Raw genomic sequence first — 17,778 nt, 5'->3', positions numbered from 1 at the left:
GGTTTGATACGTAAAAGGCAACGCTTAATTAGTGCTTCCTGTCATACGACATCATCCAGTCATGGTCACTCATCACAACAGAGGGACGTGGGAGATACTGGTGACCGGTTAGAAAACTCAATGATGACCCCAGACCAAACTCTTCCTGACAGTACCTCGTCACCTCTTACTGATGGAGTTTCTGATGGTTCTCTTTCCATCCCTGCTACCTGTAAAAAGGAGAATGGGTCAAGAATCTACAACAAAAAGCAGTATTGTTTGTACTGTAAGTTGGGTGTTGTAAAACTCGCAAGACATTTGGAGCGAGCTCATCTCAGTGAGTCAGAGGTTGCCCAGGCAATGTCCTTCCCTAAATGCTCCAAAGAAAGACGAATGCATCTAGAACATCTCAGAAATAGAGGCAACTTCGCACACAATGTTGATGTAATGAACTCTGGCGTTGGAAGTCTTGTTCCTTGTAAACAGCCAAGACAGGATACCAAAGCTGAGGATTTTCTCCATTGTGCATATTGCCAAGGCTTTTTCGCGAGGAAACTCCTCTGGCGTCACATGAAGACCTGCAAGTTTCGGCCTCATGTTCCACAGAAACAACAGCCTGGAAAAACCCGTGTCCAGGCTCTCTGTGCATTTACTGTACCTCCACCTCCTGGTGTTAAACATGACTTGTGGAAACTTTTAAACAAGATGACACAAGATGAAGTTTATACAGCAGTCAAATCTGATAGCTGTATCTTAGAGTATGGAGACCACCTGTACAACCGACTTGGATATGACCCAGGCAAACATGAGTACATTCGTCAGAAGTTAAGAGAGCTTGGAAGGCTTCTGATATGTTCGAGAAACACCACATCCATGAAGACAATTCGAGACCACATCAAACCTGCCAACTTCATGCAAGTTGTTGAAGCAGTGAAGCAGGTGGCAGGTCATGACAGTGAAACCAATGCCTACAAGATCCCCAGCCTTGCTCTCAAAATCGGACACAGCTTAACAAAAATTTCGCTACTTGTTGAAAGCCGTGCGAATGTTCAGAATGAGTACAGTGCTGCAAAAGAAGCCCGTGCATTCCGCAGGGTATACGATACCCGCTGGAATGAAATGATATCTGCTGCATCTCTAAGGACTTTGCAAGAATCCAGGTGGAACACCCCTCTGCTGCTTCCATTTACTAAAGATGTCCAGACTCTCCACTCATATTTAGATGAGCAACATCAGCAGACTCACTCAAAACTGTCCACTGAGACATCCCCCCAGTTATGGTCACAGCTGGCAAAGATCAGTTTGACCCAAGTCATTCTATTCAACCGGCGAAGAGCAGGTGAGGTATCAAAAATGCCCCTGTCTTCATTTTTGTCAAACAATCCATCAGATCCTCACGAAGATGTGAATGAAGCTCTGTCTGCAGTAGAGAAGAAGCTATGCCACCACTTCAGGAGGGTGGAGATCAGAGGAAAAAGAGGTAGAAAGGTACCTGTCCTGTTGACCCCAGCTATGAAGCAAGCTTTGGATCTCCTTGTCAGAAAACGACAGGATTGTGGGGTTCGTCCGGAGAACAAATATCTATTTGGAAGGCCATATGCTTTGACATGCTACCGTGGTTCTGACTGTCTCCGACATTTTGCCAAGGTCTGTGGGGCAAAATGTCCAGAAAGTCTGACCTCTACAAAGCTCCGCAAGCAGACAGGAACTTTGTCTCAGGTCCTTAATCTTAGCAACACCGAGCTTGATCAATTAGCGGATTTCCTCGGTCACGACATTCGGGTACACCGGCAGTTTTACAGACTTCCTGAGGGCACCCTTCAGCTTGCAAAGATCAGCAAAGTTCTCATGGCCCTAGAGAAAGGACGCCTTGCAGAGTTCAAGGGCAAGACCCTGGACGAGATCAACATTGACCCTGAGGGTACTATATTTGTATCTCTCTTTAATGTCTCTACATGAAAGAACACTTTCCCTAAAGCATTTTGTACATGTCTAAGGGCATTAATAGAACAAGTTAGAATAAGATGATGTTTAATAATGGTCATTCCTTTCCCCTCAATTCCCCACAGAGAACGTGTCCCCAGACAGTGACGCAGAGGAAGCGTATGAGTCAGACTCTCCAGGTATGTACTGTGATAAGATTTCAAACCTGACCATTTTTATATATTTCAAGATATCCATTAAAAATGAATAATCCATTCAACTAAACGTGTCAGAAAAATGAACACTGTGACATAAATCAGCATGAAATAACTAACTATAATGATAAACATACATTTGACTTCACAGTTTGACCCATGTCTGTTAACACAAGGAGGCGGGATTTATAAGTTATACTTAGGACAGTCAGTCGGGGGGAAAAAGAGGACTCTAGATATTTCACTTCGGGTACTGTGCTGATGTCCTTCACTAATTCACTTTGTGGTCCTTTAACATTGGGTTTGGATTGACAACAGGTCTGTTTGTTACGTTAACCATAGAAATGTTGATTTCAATGTGTTTGACCTATCTTATTTGTTCATGAGCTACTTGATCAGATTCTGGAGGTCCTGGGTCACAAATATCAGGTTAAAAAAACCTACTGATATATCATGAATGAGGTGAATGGCGAGTGAATACTTATTGATTTGTGATACACATTCAGAATTATTATATAATTATTCATAACTAATATTTTACACCAATGTTGCAAAGTGTGGAGGATATTTGTTCATGGTGTAGTGGATCATGTTTTCTATCTGTTTTCAGTGAGTCAGGTAACAGCTAGCCAGAGGAAAGAAGACCAGATGTCAGATGGGCACCTGGGCGGTTCCTCACCTCTACCAAGTCCACCACAGCAGAGCACCATGGTACCTCATCACACTCAGCATCACTCTCAGTCACCAACGAGGCAAAGAGGCAAGTTATTTTAGGTACATCTTTTATTACAAGTTTGATTGATTGATTGATTGTGTGTTTAGTTAGACTGGAGATCAAACCTAGATCTATTAAGGACCCAGTTTCCTATAACTTATGACCTGAAATTCATATTGCTTATTGATACTGTGAAGAGTCATGTAATTCAAATCAAATCACTGGGTATAAACATACATCCATTGTCTAATAAAGTTTTTAAATAAAATAGAACTGTGAGCCAACTAAACAACACTAAGAAGAATTCTCGTGATCACTTACGTTGAAGGATGGCTGAACATGCAAATAAGTGTAACGCTATCAAAGATAAGGAGGAAGTAAAGTATAGTTTATACTGCACAATCATTTCTTGCAAAGGGGGACACAACCCTGATGGTCAAGTGCTTCAGCTTTGGGTATCAAATCAAACTAAAAAGACCAGCAGATGTGTGACCTTCATCCTTCCTCTGTATTCGAAGCAGCCAAACTCTGAAGCAAGTCCAGTGAGCTAAAATCCAGTGTTTAAATATGTGTTATGATCAGCAGACTGGGAGCTAGTTAGCTAACTATATGAGATGACATAAGGTTACATAATGATGTGTTCAAGGTCAGGTTAGTAAAAAAACTTCAAGGCAAAGCTAACCAAAGTCATCCTGACCTGTTCAAATGTAAAGTCAAGACTATTTAGGCTTTGGAATTAAAACATATTCACTAGCTCTTTTCAGCTTTTAAAACATCAATAAAACTACTGATTCTAAAGGCTGATTTATACTTCTGCGTCACTCTTATACAGCGAGGGCTGACGTGCACATGAGCCCCACTCACTTGAGCGTCGATGTGTCCGTGACGCGAAGCAATTCTCCGCCAAAACACTTATGGGCAGTGTGGACTCTCTGATAGTCAGTCACCTATTTCCAGCCTCGCTACGATCTGTTTCCTTTTCCACAGCGATTCAGAGCGTGTTCTGTTAATCTACAGCTGATACATGTTGCTGTTTATCATACAGACATGATTACATGAAGAATAGAGAGGAGGAGATTAAATATACGGACGATGAACAGGGATCCCGGAAGAGATGTAAATGCGGGAAAGACAATGCTGCTGTGCTGACCAATCACAGGGCTTGTGGTCCGTGTCAATTTGATGGGTAGTTACATTTTGGAGGAGGTGCAAATCGGCTACTTGTGTAGGGCTCTGTGTCGGTGCGGGAGCAATGCGGACCCCCGGCGTAGGCTAGGCCATTGATTCGACGCAGAAGTATAAATCAGCCTTAAGATTGAGAAAATCTTGTATTTAGAACCCTGTAATTTATCACTATATGTCACATCAGCTCTGTTTATTAAAGACTTATTTATGTTGTTTAGAAAACAGACCCTAGTTTAGCAATAATATAAATACTGTTCTGTCAGTAAACGTTAGTTGTAATGTCTGTTTACCATGTGATACCAAAGTATTGATAGTGGTATCGATGAGGACTCTGATTGCTGAGGAAAATGGTATCCTTGACAACAATCTCCATCCCTGGTCTTTTGTAGGTATTTGCTTTAGTGGAGATTGTAGGCGTAGAGCTCAACCTTTGTAACTGTAATCAAGTAAACGTGTTTTTCTGTGTCATTGATCATTCATCGACATTTGTTCCTCAAATGCAATTCCCATAGCTTGTCTGTACAAAAACATGTTTATAATTGTTTTTCATTCTTTTTACAGCTCGCCAGCCTCTCAAGAAACGGATCTGGGAGAAAGAGGAGGTCCTTGCTGTTGAGCGGCACATGATGTCTTTCATCACGGCGGGCCGTGTTCCTGGCAAAAGCGACTGTGATAAGTGTCTTAAAGAGGAAAAAATAGCACTTAAACACAGAAACTGGCTAGCGATCAAATTCTATATTAAAAATAGAATTACAGCTCTCAAGCGAAAGTTTTAGATTGAACCCGTTTGTTTGTTAACATCAGAAGTGATCCGTTTTTTATAGTTGTGTAGGGCTTCATACACTGCATTCCAAAATAGTATGAAAGTGTCATTTTTGTGAATAATTTAACAACATGTTAAAAGTCGTTTTCAAATTTGTCAAGAAGTCAGTTAGTGAATATGTTTCATCAGCTGTGCTGTCAAAATTATGCTTTTCAGCTGTATTTTCAAGTAATGCAGAATCTGCAGAAATGAGTGAACCAAATTATTATGCAAGTTGGTGATAAGAGCATATAACTTGTGAAAATTAAAAACTAGGCACCATTTTAAACATTCTATAGATTGATCTATCATAGTTTTTGATTTTCACAAGTTAGATGCTCTTATCACCAACTTGCATAATAATTTGGTTCACTCATTTCTGCAGATTCTGCATTTATTTGAAAATACGGCCGACTTACTTTGAAAAGCATAATTTTAACGACACAGATGATAAAATATATTCACCATCTGACTTCAAACTAATTTGAAAACGACTTTTAAAATAGTTTTTAAAATGTTCATAAAAATGATACTTGCATAATAATTTGGAACGCAGTGTAGTGTTGGAAGTGTATCACATATTGTGGCAGTTCTGTTCAGCCATGGAAGGAGTTTGCTAAAGTTCAGTGCAGCACAGTTTGCACAGCACAAAGGCTGTGTCTGTAACTGTATTGTCAGTTAACCGCACTGATTCATTTTTCTTAGTTACAAAGACAGTCAGTGTCATTTTTTGTCTAACCAAGTGTGAGACTTTTTTGTACTTTACTTCAAGAGATGGAAAACACTTATGTTTGTTCAAAAAACATTAAAATAAAAGCTTTGAGCTTTAAAGTGCATCAGTGACTTAAGTATTTACTTTAGAACAGCTCACAGTAAATAGTGATACAAGGAATTTAGAAATATAATAACACTGCCAATACAGCAGGTATACAGTCATGGACATTTTTTTAGACCACCCTTGTTGTCTTCAATTTCTTGTTCATTTTAATGCCTGGTACCACGAAAGGTATATTACCTGAAGAATACAAGAACATGTCAAGAAAATGCAGCTGATTACATGATACTTGTCATATTTGACATGCTGAAGCTTACTTGTATTCCCAGGGTATATAATAGGCCAAAAAACAAGGGTGGTATAATCATTTTTCCATGAATGTAAATAATCTGAAACATCTTGGTCCGACATGTTTCAACAGAGGGGCTTCTATAAAAGAGACTTACTTTGACTTACATGAATAATGTGATATCATCATTAATGTCATTTCTTACAGGAACTTTTGGTCTCAGTTCTTAAATGATGATGTGATATGTATGTGTGCACTTAACAAGGATGAGACAGTTGTAAACTTCTATGGCTTTTTAATTTTAATAATTTACAAAGCTTGACCAAAAAATATAAAGCATCCTCTTCTATTGAAATAATCATGAACTGCTGCAAATCTGGGACATTTATGCTGTACATACAAGAGAAAGGGACACACTTTGACTAATGACAAACCCCTATTGAAAGAGACACTTCCTGTGAGCTTGAAGGTACATCAGTGCAGGTGTCCCAGCAGGTCAGGAGACTGATCCTGTGAATCTTTTACTTTTAATATACCATAAACCTTACTATGTGTTCAGGACCTGTTGTACAATGACTTAACATGGCAGAGTTTTTTTATCACAGCCTACCAACCTCAGGGTAACTCTAGTTAGTAAATACCACCCAGGGAAATGGATCCACAGCACTTCCCTTCCATATCAAGTGTCAAGTGGTTCCACAAAGTAAGTTTGACCTGACTTTGTGTGAAGTGGTACCCAGGAAGTGAGAAAAACCAAACAGTGTGTATATTTAGACCCCAGAAGTAACTAAATACCTGACAGGTCCCCAGATAACTGTGTCTGGTCTGGTCAGGGACCTCTACTTTGTCTGATTGATAATTTGAAGTGATAACTCTGTTTATGTGCGCTCCAGGATGCTGCATGATTTTTTTCAGTGCTGTACAACGTCCAGAAAGGGTGGTCCTCAGAATGGATGGTCTGTACTGGTAACCTCACAACAACACAAAAACAAGGATGTGTGTGTGTGTGTGTGTGTGTGTATATCTGTGTCTGAGTGTCACACTGGGACATCAATATTACACAATAGCAGGGTTCAGTGTGTTAGTAAACAGACTTGCGATCTATAAGCTACTATTGATTCCACACATCACCTCGCCAACAAACTCTGTCACTGTTGGGTCAAAGCAACAGGAACCTCTTTAAGGTATGCCTGTCTTGCAGTTTTTCAGCACTTATTAACCAGCTCAATCCTGCCAGACACCCACCCTACTCCACAATGTTCCAACAACCTTCAATTACAGAGGGAAGAGGAAGTGTGCTGGTGGGTGAGAGGTTAGCCACTGCTGCACTGACCCAGATAGCAGTCATCAAGTAGAGGTTTGCTGGATGTGGGAGAGAACATTACCTTTCGACCCAAAGGCCCTGTCTCCCTCTCACTTTCTCATGTGTGTACCACAGAAACGTAGTAAAGGATCAGGCTGCAGACAGCCAGAAGGCCCCCTGAGGCCAGTCCTTCCTCCGCCTGCTCATTCAACACATCTGTGGAGCAGCGTAGTGATCATGAGGAGAACTCCAACATCCTGGTGAGCAGCACCGTCAGCACAAAGAACAGACCCTATGGCCTCACTAAGTGTAGCCAGTCTGCATCAGATCTGCTGCTACATAATTAAGGGTTTCCTCCATGGTGCTTTGTACAAATTACCCTAAAAGATACTTCGGTTAAGTATCCAGCTCTGACAAAAACTCAAACTTTTTTTTCTGAGAGTGCTTGGGCGTGTTGCTGCCCTCTGCAGTAGGCATCAAGTCAACTCAACTCTAGGGACCGTGATTGAGAGCGAGGCACAATCTTTCAGTATCTGAGAGTGTGCAAAGAAAATGGGCCAACAAATAAGACATTTCATCTTTCACTCTCTCCTCATACTGTCAGCCCCGCAGCTTCTCCCTCCGTCCCACTCCTCCTCTCTGTGGTCCGGGCGATTGTGTAACACACACTGTACATCCTTACCCCCAAAATATTGTAACCCAAGCCCCCACCCCAAGACTAATGGCCCCTTCAAGCTCTGGAAATTAATAACAGTGTGCTTAGATCTGATGACAGCAGTGGAGGAAAGGGCAACGCATGCTGCTATCTGCACTTCCACAAACCTCCCCATACTCAAATGAGTAGGAAAGAGTAAATGATGGAAACATGAAATATGCTTCTTGTCCTTTCAAACTGTCAGGGGGATTTTGATACCTCCATATTTTACACCCAGGATGAGGACCAGAGTTATAAACATTCATATGCTCACATTTTATGGTCCAGAATGCATCTCTGTTTGGTTTTCGTGACGTGAAGCACCTGGCGCACAACTCACCCACCTCCCAATCCCATGTGATAAGCCTGGCATATGCTTTAAGACCTCCACCCGTGATCAAGTTCCTCCGTCTCCTACTCTCACGCCCTTTCACAACCTTATTTGAATGGCTTGACTCCAGCTGTAACCTACAGAGTAATACTGAGCTCCTTAAATCACCGTACGAGGCAGTGTCCCTGACATAACTACCACTATTTCTTCACTCCCTTCAGGCTCACACTTTCACTTCCCACCCTCCCCAACTCCCTCCCACCTCCTCCTTAGGCCACCGGTCTCTAGGTAGCTTACCTTCAGCTGTTCTCTCCACAAGGCCAAGAGGAGGGAGCCAGATGCGGAGAGTGATTCAGGTTTTAAACCTGAATGACGTGCCTGCATCTGCTTCCAATCCAGGGGCAAGTAAACTCCTACCATTCACATCTCCTTTGAGTAAATAAAACACTGGACTGCCGCTCACTCTCTCTTCTCTGATGGCCATCCCTTTTCTGTTGGTGTGTTTAACCCCTTATACTTCCAGGACCTTCGAGAGTGGAAGATTCACCAGGTTAGGTCATGGGCCACTCATCTTTCCTTGAAGTGCCTCGCATCAGCCTCTCCACATGAGTCATATCCTCCTGACTCAAGCTTCTTCCCCTCAGATAATCTTCAATTTTCTGTTTCATTGTGATTGTCTCCTGTAAGTTTATATTCTAAGCTGTTCTTTCTGAATCATCGTTGCCTTTAGTGAGTAAACAGTGGTTCCAAGTACTACAACTCAGAATAATCCCAGGTATCCTAGAGGTCTAAGGTATTGATCAAGGTTTCAAGTAACGGCTAGTATTAGTTCAACAGTAAGCACACATACGTTTCACTCTGGCTTTCTTCAGCAGTATGATCCTGAAAAAGGAAGCTATTTTCTTTTTATTAGTGAGCTTTTAGGAGTTGACGTAGTGCAAAACACAAAACGATGTGCTGAGGACCGGTTTTGAATCAGTCACCATCATATGGTCGCAAATCAGCGGCGCTCATGCATGTGAGCGGGGGGGTCGAGGAGCTCCGAGGGAGGGCGGGGAGGGATTAGACGAAATCCTGAGGAAATGCTACATTCAATTTCATGCTAGTTTTCCATGGCTACCAACCCTAGCTTTAAGATTAACTCCCAATTAAAAAAAAAAATAGGTCTTCTAAAATAACAACCTCATTGTCAGGTCTGTCCTCAAGAGAAAAATCAGCTTTTAAATACCTCCTGATGCATTCCAGGTAGTCTGTAAATCTAACCGCTGATGGGTTTTTGCAACAAAGTAAGGATATCAACTTAATTTTGTTTTCTAAATCTAGGACAGATTTTTTCACTGCACTTGCATGAAGACATAGTAGAGATACATAAATCGTCATCAGATTACTGCTGCCGAGAGATGGGATGTCCTTATAAGGGTGCGTTCTGCCTGCTTTTGCTCTCCATACAGAATGTTTTTTTCCCTGAAATCATGCTGATTGATAATGAGATCTAGACCCCCCGGTATTATTACAGATTAATTTAGACTAACCCTGGTCTCCAAATGCATGTCATTTTCTTTATTTGCTGTCCTCTCCTTTTCTTACTTGTCAATTAAATACACATTTTACAAAAAAGCAAAGACATTAAGCTGAACTGTTCATTGAATTTGCAAAATAAGTGAAAATAATCCTTAGAAGAAAGACTTCAGGCAAGATTTTGTATTTTGCAACAGAATAAAAACCATAGACTACTGATTTGGTCAGACAAGTTAAAGGCAAATGACCTGTTAGCATGTGAACCCTTGACGCTGCAACAAGGAACCTCTTGTCCGCTTATTAGGAGTCCAGTGATGTTTATCATGAGTCAAAGATGGCAAACAGCATTTCCTCATCTTAATGGGATCATGAAAGAAAACGTTGGCCCTCTGGACCAAAAATCTGTACGGCCTTGGTCCTCAACCTCTGAACCCATCACAGAGACATTGATCTTCAAATGTTCATGAGACAAAGATGCTCTGTGTGTGCAGTTCACCTTTAACACATAACATTCAGTGAGGGACTTACACTTACACCATGAAGAGGTAAAGCTGAAAAAAAAGCTGAAAAATATAAGATATCAAAGTAAACTCTTTGATTCAACTTCAGTTTAGAGAAGTTGTTCCTTGTTGCAGGTAGAGAAAAAACTCACAGAATTAAAGACGCCTATTGGGTGCAAGCTTTAAGAACAGTACTGTCCTTAGAACAGATGCAATTCAACAAACACATAGCTTGTTCAAGCAACAACAATCAAGGCTGGTGTGTTTGGAGAGGAAATGAGCAGAGCTCCAAAAAAGCCTCAGAGGATACATCAACAGAAACCCAGGGTTGTTAAAGGCAAGTACGAGCTTTCACGTGGGAGCAACAACAGCAGCAGCCAGTAAATAAAACCAAACTCCAATGTGTGTCAGGAGACATATCCTGTGAGAAAAGTTGCTCCGGCCCAAACAACAGAGCTTTGTTGGCCATGTGGGGAGGCCAGTGGAGAGAGGAGAAGAGGAGAGGAGGAGGGGGAAAAAAGAAAGTGAAGAGGGAGGGTGGTGTTAAACGTTAGTCCCCCATCTCTTGAGACAGTGTCAAGGGCCAGTAGTTTATGTTTAACACTCATTAATGGCAGAGTTAACACACTTTATGGGAAAACTTAATACAGTGGAAAGGCAGAGGCAGCACGGCTGTGATGTTGAGGTGGAACAGACTTTTTTAATGGAGCACTGCTTTGCACTCCTGTGGAGGAGAGGCTCACCTGCAGCCCAGATGAAGAGCAGTATAAAGAGAGCAGAGGGACAATGGAATAACACTTACAACAGGGCTGTGTTTATTTTTTACAATGTCAATTATATCTGTTGTTATGGCCAAATTCCACCAGATCCATGTCCGGTCCATCACTGATCCGTCACAGCACCGTATCAGATAGGTTTCTATTCTAGCCAATCTCCGCAACGGAGCGGATCCAGTGGGAGTTAACAGATCAGATCAGATCAGATACGCAAGACTTTTATTTTTGCCGGATGCTGGAGCACGACGCATCAATCCCAACGCAGATGGAGCGGGACAGGAAGTCAGGCACCAAAACAAAATGAAAACATCCGGTTAATTTTCAGAATAAAAATTTTAACTTAACTACAACAACAAACCGTCATGATGAGCGGAGCCAGGCCTGGAGTCAGCAGGTCAGAGGTTTACAGAGGGCCATAAAGACAACATGGATGAGGAGAGGAGGAGGAGAATTCTTGATTCAGTGATTGCAGCAGGAAAACCTCGGTCACATGACTCCAGCTGTCCGGCGGTCCTGCTCCGTGCTACGTTCCGAAAATGCAACCGGTGGGTGTTGACCGACGAGAGAGCACAGAGCTGGACCACAGCGGATCGGAGACGGATTTGGTGGAAGTCCCCTGTTAGACCTCTTTGTGCACCAGGACTGTTTTTGGTATACCAGCTGCAAGTACCCTTTCCTGTTCTCTCCATATGACAGTGTCTCTTGGACATTCATAATAGCACTTTAAAAAACTATATTACCCATGGTGCACTATGTCCTTTCACAGGTGTTGCGTCTCGAGCTTAGTTCAAGAGTTGTAAACGCTTCACTTGTACAGTGTGAGTTCACTTTCCACTATGACTTTTAAAAAATTGCACAGTGTACGCCGGGCCACAAACTGCGGGAGGCAACACAGATGGACTTGATGTGCAAAACACCCCCAAAAGAACCAGGAGCCAGGTGTTGGGTCCAAGTTCTTCTTACTGTGAGACAACAACACTAAAGACTCAACATCCTAAACTCCAAAAAGTGCTTCAGGATTTATGTGAATGTAAAACCCATCATTTCATTTCCTTTTATTGACACAGAGCCACAGACATTGACTTGTATCCACAAGGTTCCAAATGCAGCTTTGCAGCAGGCAGTTTCACACTCAATTTATAGTCACCAAAAGGCCACAGATGCATTAAACACTGCCACATCGCTTCACAGACAAGCCAGAGACTGAAGAGGTCACACACCACTGAGTCAGCCCATGACCTCAGAGGATAATAAAGTGTGGCTTGACCTGCATGATCTTTCAGCATAAACCTTAGCAAGCTGTCTATCTGAGAGTCAAGCATTGCACAGCCATGATAACACTACAAAGGGTTGGAACTGGAGAAAATGAACTGGAGGGGTCAAGGTTATGCTCCAACAAGGGCCACCAGTCCTAAAACAAGCATGCAAATGTGGTTCTGTAAGGAATTTTCAATAAAAATGTCCTCCAAATGAGTACAAGAAGTTCCCTCCCAGGGCTCTGCTGGTCAGAGTAAACATACAGAAATATATGAGGAAAAGTAATGATTTCCATTTGGTGTTTTATTGGCCTTTAAATAAACTTTGCACGGACAAAATGCAGCGAATAAGACAAACTGACAAGTCTGGTTTAAGAAAAATGGAAAAAGTTATTCGAACATGGATGCTTGTTGAAGGTAATGATGAGTCTAAATATGAGGGCTAACCGCTCAAAAAAAAACATGTGTGCTCGCTCTGTTCTGGGCCCTGTAAAAGCCCGTGCCAAGGGTGGGTACAGCTAGAACCGCCACCCAGTATCCCACCAATACAAGCTTTTCATCCAGCCATCTGTGTCTGAGGGTTGGTTTCTGTTTTCTATTTGTTTATCAAAAACATCCAACAGTCAAACCCTAAATGTAGCCCATGGGTGGATGATTGATGCTGTTTTTCATCAGCTTTCATTTCACGTTCAAACTGTAACAAACATTTACACCTAAAAAGAACAAACTGCAACCATGTTTTCTTATTGAGAGGTTTACTGGACATGTGGAGGCAGAGTTGGCAGAGGGAGATACGAAGTGCAGATGCAGTTATGTCTCATGTTTGTCCCACTTGGCCTTGCTTTTGAACTAGCAAACACTTGAATGTGTTCAGGGAGATGATGTGCTTTGATATGAATGCACTATTCCGCAATAATCGGTAAGTTTGGTTATTTTACATGACTGGAATCCTTAATTTCATTCTAAAAAGTTGATTCCTGTGGGGGGAGAAGAGTTAGGACAATTATTCTGTTTAATAATTGACAAGGGCCCTAAAATAAAGAACATTTTGCAGAACTGAAGTGGTGAGGCCCAAATTCAATTTATTTTCAGGGGGCTTAAAAATCGCTTGCTGCACCCCATGTGCACAAGCTCAACAATATTTCAATGATAATAGAAAATGAAATGAAGAATTACGGTATACAGTGGTATGAGTGGGCGGGAATGCTATGATCATGAGGCGTTGCCCTGATTGGACTGTCTGAGGGGTGAGAGTGCAGCGGCATGCAGAGGTGGAAAAACACCAAAACGAACATGTCTAGGAACAGGAGGAGGCACCTGTTGAAGTAATGCAGCCGTGGTCACACAGCAAGTCTCTGAGTGGTACTTTAAAATATAAAGAATATACTGTATAAATATACTGCTCCTATAGCTGGCATGCTGTTATTGAAAATAAACAGCAACCCCTGTTTTCTTCAGACCTCTGGTGCTGGGACAGAATCTAGACAACAGAGAAGTTGGCGAGTCCAACTCTAACCTCTGACATCTTGACTCCGCAACACAAAGCAAAACCACAACAGCACAGGAGGAAGCCAAGTAGCTGAAGAGGTGGGAGTGGGAGTGGGTTTGCATGCATGCCTATGCAAATCACTTCTGTTGATACGTAAGCACAGGAGCAATTTCAAATCGCCTTGAGGAAAGTGTTTTTCTAGTAGGTGGGCTACAGAAACAACGCAGAGCCACTTCCTTTTTCACTAGGCATCTTGAAAGTGTCAAGAGCACAGTTATCATGTTAGCGGTTACTGGTGTCCAGCCACTGCTGTGTGAGTCAGTACCACAGAGACCACTGGATTGACTCATAACATCAGAAATCTTTCTCCTTGCATGCCTCACATTCATCCACAGAGCGTGACCCTTGTTAGCATGAGCTTCGAGATATGTTAGGATGTTTGCTCCTTGCACTCAGCCTGTCTCTTTTGACACCGGTTGTTGTGGCTTCCCCAGATGTTTCCTTACAGCTGCCTGTGTCACGGTTAAGCACACAGCAGAGACAGAGACTAACGGTGATTGAAGGACTACATAGGAAGGTACGGAAGAAGAAAAGAGTGACCTATTCGTTCAGCAGAGGAAAGGTTATCTGTGACAGCTGGAGAGACAGAACTGGGCCAGGTGTGTGTTAACCCTCTCCTGCTGCTTTTCCCATTATACATATCACAGAGGAAGAGATGGGCAGGGAAAGAGAGAAAGAAAAGGATGGTGGAGAGGAGGATGGAAAACAAAGAGAAGGGGAGTTGGGTAAAGGAAAGGAAAATAACAGTAAGTGAGTTGGAAGGCGCGGAATATGAGAAAGGCTGCAGTCATGCAAGGCAGAGAAGAGGAGGCCAGAGGAGGACTCGTGGAGGAATGCTGGGAATGGGAAAGAGCAGAGAGACGGTGACAGGAGATGGAGTGGAAAAAACAAGTTCTGGGAAGATGTGAAAGGAAGGGATTGAGGGAGAATAAAGGAAGGAAAGAAGAGCATGCAAAGAAAACAGCAGATGGAGGGACCGCTGACAGATGGCTGAAGAGAGACAAATGAGAGACTTAGTCTAAGGTGGAGGTAAAGATGTTCTGCCATCACACACACCTGAAACATCACATGAGTGTGTGTGTTTGTGTGGACGAGTTTCTCAATGACCTTAAAGTGAACTTCAGCAAGCATCCTGCAGGAGTATAACTGAGGGGAGTCTCAGGTAGACTGTTGTTTTAACAGCACACAATAAGTGACCTTGTAACAACATTTGGGGATAGACCATAGACTGTATAAATAATGGACGCAGTATCCGTGACATCACCCATCTGTTTCTGAAGCACTGTTTTGAGGCCAATCTTCGGCGGGAGCCATATTGGAAATGCTGAACTCAACCTCAAATTTCTGTCGAGTGATTGTGACGTAAAGAGGCGGGCTTTGAGCCTCCTAGCCGAAATCACAGTGTTCCCACCTGTCAATCAAGTCAGCTGTGCCTCTCATTGGAAGACTCGTAATCTCAATATCTTCGAAATTACCATGTTAGAAAAAAATTCACCCCCCGTACAGTGTGTGCCGATTGAGATATGAGCTATCCATCCTACACTTGTCTTTTGAACCAGGCGGTAAACATGTTTATTTCTGTTATAAAGATCAGCTTTTTGAATTGGTGTGTATGTGGTTTCTGGTACCTCCGGAGCCAGCCTCAATTGGATCCTTGATGAACTGCAGTTTTAACGTTTCCGCATTGGACTCATATTTTTAGACCAGAGGTTGTCGCTTGGGATAAATGCCCCAAAATACTTCCAATATGTGCAAAAGGGGAGATAAAAGGATGCTATGAGAAGCGCCAATCAGTATCAGACTGTATGTTAACATGGACACTGCATTTCCACCCTATCCCAATGTGAGACGTGACACCAGAACACTGACCAAATGATGTGCTGGTGATGTCTTTTTGAGTCAAGGCATGTGTCAAAGGGATCTGGCAGGTGGAGCCGTGGGACTGATGTCAGACCCCCTCTGCTCATCAAACCGTGCATTTAACTTGCAGATAAAATGCCAAAGATCCTTCAGCTCTGTAGAGTCCACAGCAGGACAGATTATTGTGTTGATGTGAAGCAGGCACATGGCAAGTTCAACGGCTTTTGCGTTCGTGTTTTGTTGTGTTTCCTCTTTCTCGTCCTATAATCTGCTAATCCAGTACAGACTGCTGCAGGAGTCTTATTCAATCTTTATGTTGATGTATTTTCTGTCTTTTAAGACTTATCATTACACCAGCCTGAATAATCAAAAACACTTCACTACATGTGCCACGTGAGGTCAGAATGGATAACCCTTGCATCTATAAGCGGCAGTATTTGGCCTCAGCCGTCGTATAAATCTCCATGAATTTTGACCTCAGAATGTTTCATGTTGCTGTACTCATGCACTTGAACTTGTTTTGCACTGACTCTTATTTTCTTGGTGTTTCAGAGTGAGTGCTCTGACTGTACTTCCAGGGGAGGGTATTTTTAACCGGTGTGGCTGTACTGTAAACACCAGCCGCTCTGTGTGTTCTCACTCCAAGCTTTAAACACCACAGCCGACAGCAGACTCCCTGTGGCACGAAAGGCAATGAAAAACTGTGTGTGAGACAAAAAGCTCAGAGAGGAGGAGGAGGGACAGAGCATTGGAAAGCATAATATTGGCACAAATATTTTCCCAATTTGAACCCCAGGGGTCATTAAGGAATCTCAGCAGTGTGGGGGAATGTTGCAGAAGAGGACAGACTAATGCAAAAAATGTGAGTGAGTCACATAAGTGGAAGTTATTTAGCTTCAACATATGTTAACCTAATCTGATTTCTGTCTTACATTTCTTACTCTAATTTGATAATCCCATGGTTCAGAAATCCTGTGAGACCAGAAATCACTGCCATGTTTCAAATTTGGATCAGGCTAAGTGAGCCTGGTTGGACTCCCCTGTTAACACATTATTTCTGATTGGCTGAGCAGACCACTGACTGCTGACCTTCATGCTACAAATGCCACTAAAGTTGCAAGGACAAACTACCGCTGGGGCGCAGCAAGAACGAGGAGATTATGACAGAAACTGTAGTATCAAGCTTGGCTCGTGTCTTTTGTTGTGCATGTCAGCAGTTTTAACAAAAATGTAGTTTTATGCCAACTCTCATGACATTCTGTAGTAAAGTTAAAAAACAGTGGTTCCCCTTTTTAAGAAAACAATGTTGAAATAATCTAACAGCCACTCCAGCCTCCTCATGGTGTGTTTTGAAGTTCACTTCCTGACCTCTCAGGCTGGAAGAGGTGCAAAAATAGCAGCGCTGCTCGTCCTGCACGTTAGTGTTCACACCTCCATCAGGAGGACGACTTCTCTTCCAGATATGGAGTTCAGCGCACGGCGAGTCAGACCACCCATGACTAGGACGCGTTCAGACACTCACACAACCCATCCTTACCAACCCCCCTCCCTCCTCTGGAACATGTTGGCCCCCTCTGTGTTCTCTCTGTTGTTTCAGCAGTGTCAGAGCAACTGGAGGGCAAAGAACCAAAGCTGAGTGAGAGCAAGCCCTGACCACTGATGTGCTGGAGGGAACCTGCACGCAACAGCGCCGAACCATGGCTCAGATGACTTGTTGGCATATTATCACATAAACCACAAGTTTCCTACATGTATTTGACCTTCGAACTCCTTTAAATGCCAGGTCATTTCTGATTCAATGACCATTGTACTGAGGGAAGTAATAAGAAACTGTGGTTGAAAGAGTGGTGGCAGAGCTAAGAGCTAATTAAGGCTGATTGGTTAAATGTTAAAGATTACAGAGCTACATGCAACTCTACATGAATGGTATTATCAAGCTCTGAGAGCAAGTCTAGTGCTTTATTATATTGCCGGCTAAAAGCAGGAACATTCAGGGGGCGTGTTCAGACTGTTTTTGAGGGGGTGGCCCTAAACTACTTTGGCTACCAATAATGAAGTATTAAAACAATATTATATTCCTAGAAGCAACATCCTCTGAGCTTAATTAT

At 42.6% G+C, this 17,778-nt stretch overlaps 2 protein-coding genes across 3 annotated transcripts in view; one reads left to right on the top strand and one right to left on the bottom strand.

Moving 5' to 3' along the window:
• nav3 (neuron navigator 3) overlaps positions 1 to 17,778 on the bottom strand; it is a 292,564-nt gene that overhangs the window by 269,135 nt on the left and 5,651 nt on the right. The gene's annotated exons all lie outside the window — the stretch shown is intronic.
• LOC117805134 lies at positions 842 to 4,960 on the top strand. 2 transcript variants are annotated; one of them, XM_034673749.1, is made up of 4 exons: positions 842 to 1,900; positions 2,049 to 2,102; positions 2,728 to 2,877; positions 4,579 to 4,960. In XM_034673749.1, the coding sequence occupies exons 1-4, from the start codon at positions 853 to 855 to the stop codon at positions 4,791 to 4,793; spliced, it is 1,467 nt and encodes a 488-aa protein (XP_034529640.1). In that variant the 5' UTR covers positions 842 to 852; the 3' UTR covers positions 4,794 to 4,960. The 2 variants fall into 2 exon arrangements, with proteins under 2 accessions (XP_034529640.1, XP_034529641.1); XM_034673750.1 differs by having other exon boundaries at positions 2,728 to 2,891; positions 4,579 to 4,683.

Source organism: Notolabrus celidotus, chromosome 21, assembly GCF_009762535.1.
Source record: "Notolabrus celidotus isolate fNotCel1 chromosome 21, fNotCel1.pri, whole genome shotgun sequence".
Classification (NCBI taxonomy): domain Eukaryota; kingdom Metazoa; phylum Chordata; class Actinopteri; order Labriformes; family Labridae; genus Notolabrus; species Notolabrus celidotus.
Note: the sequence above shows the minus strand (reverse complement) of the source record. Positions and strands in the feature narration are given on the sequence as shown.

Excerpts from the sequence above, each read along its gene's own strand:
- LOC117805134 (XM_034673749.1), top strand. The coding sequence starts at position 853 with ATGAAGACAATTCGAGACCACATCAAACCTGCCAACTTCATGCAAGTT. Across the intron at positions 1,901-2,048 it reads GATCAACATTGACCCTGAGG|AGAACGTGTCCCCAGACAGT; the intron begins GTACTATATTTG and ends AATTCCCCACAG. Across the intron at positions 2,878-4,578 it reads GTCACCAACGAGGCAAAGAG|CTCGCCAGCCTCTCAAGAAA; the intron begins GCAAGTTATTTT and ends TTCTTTTTACAG.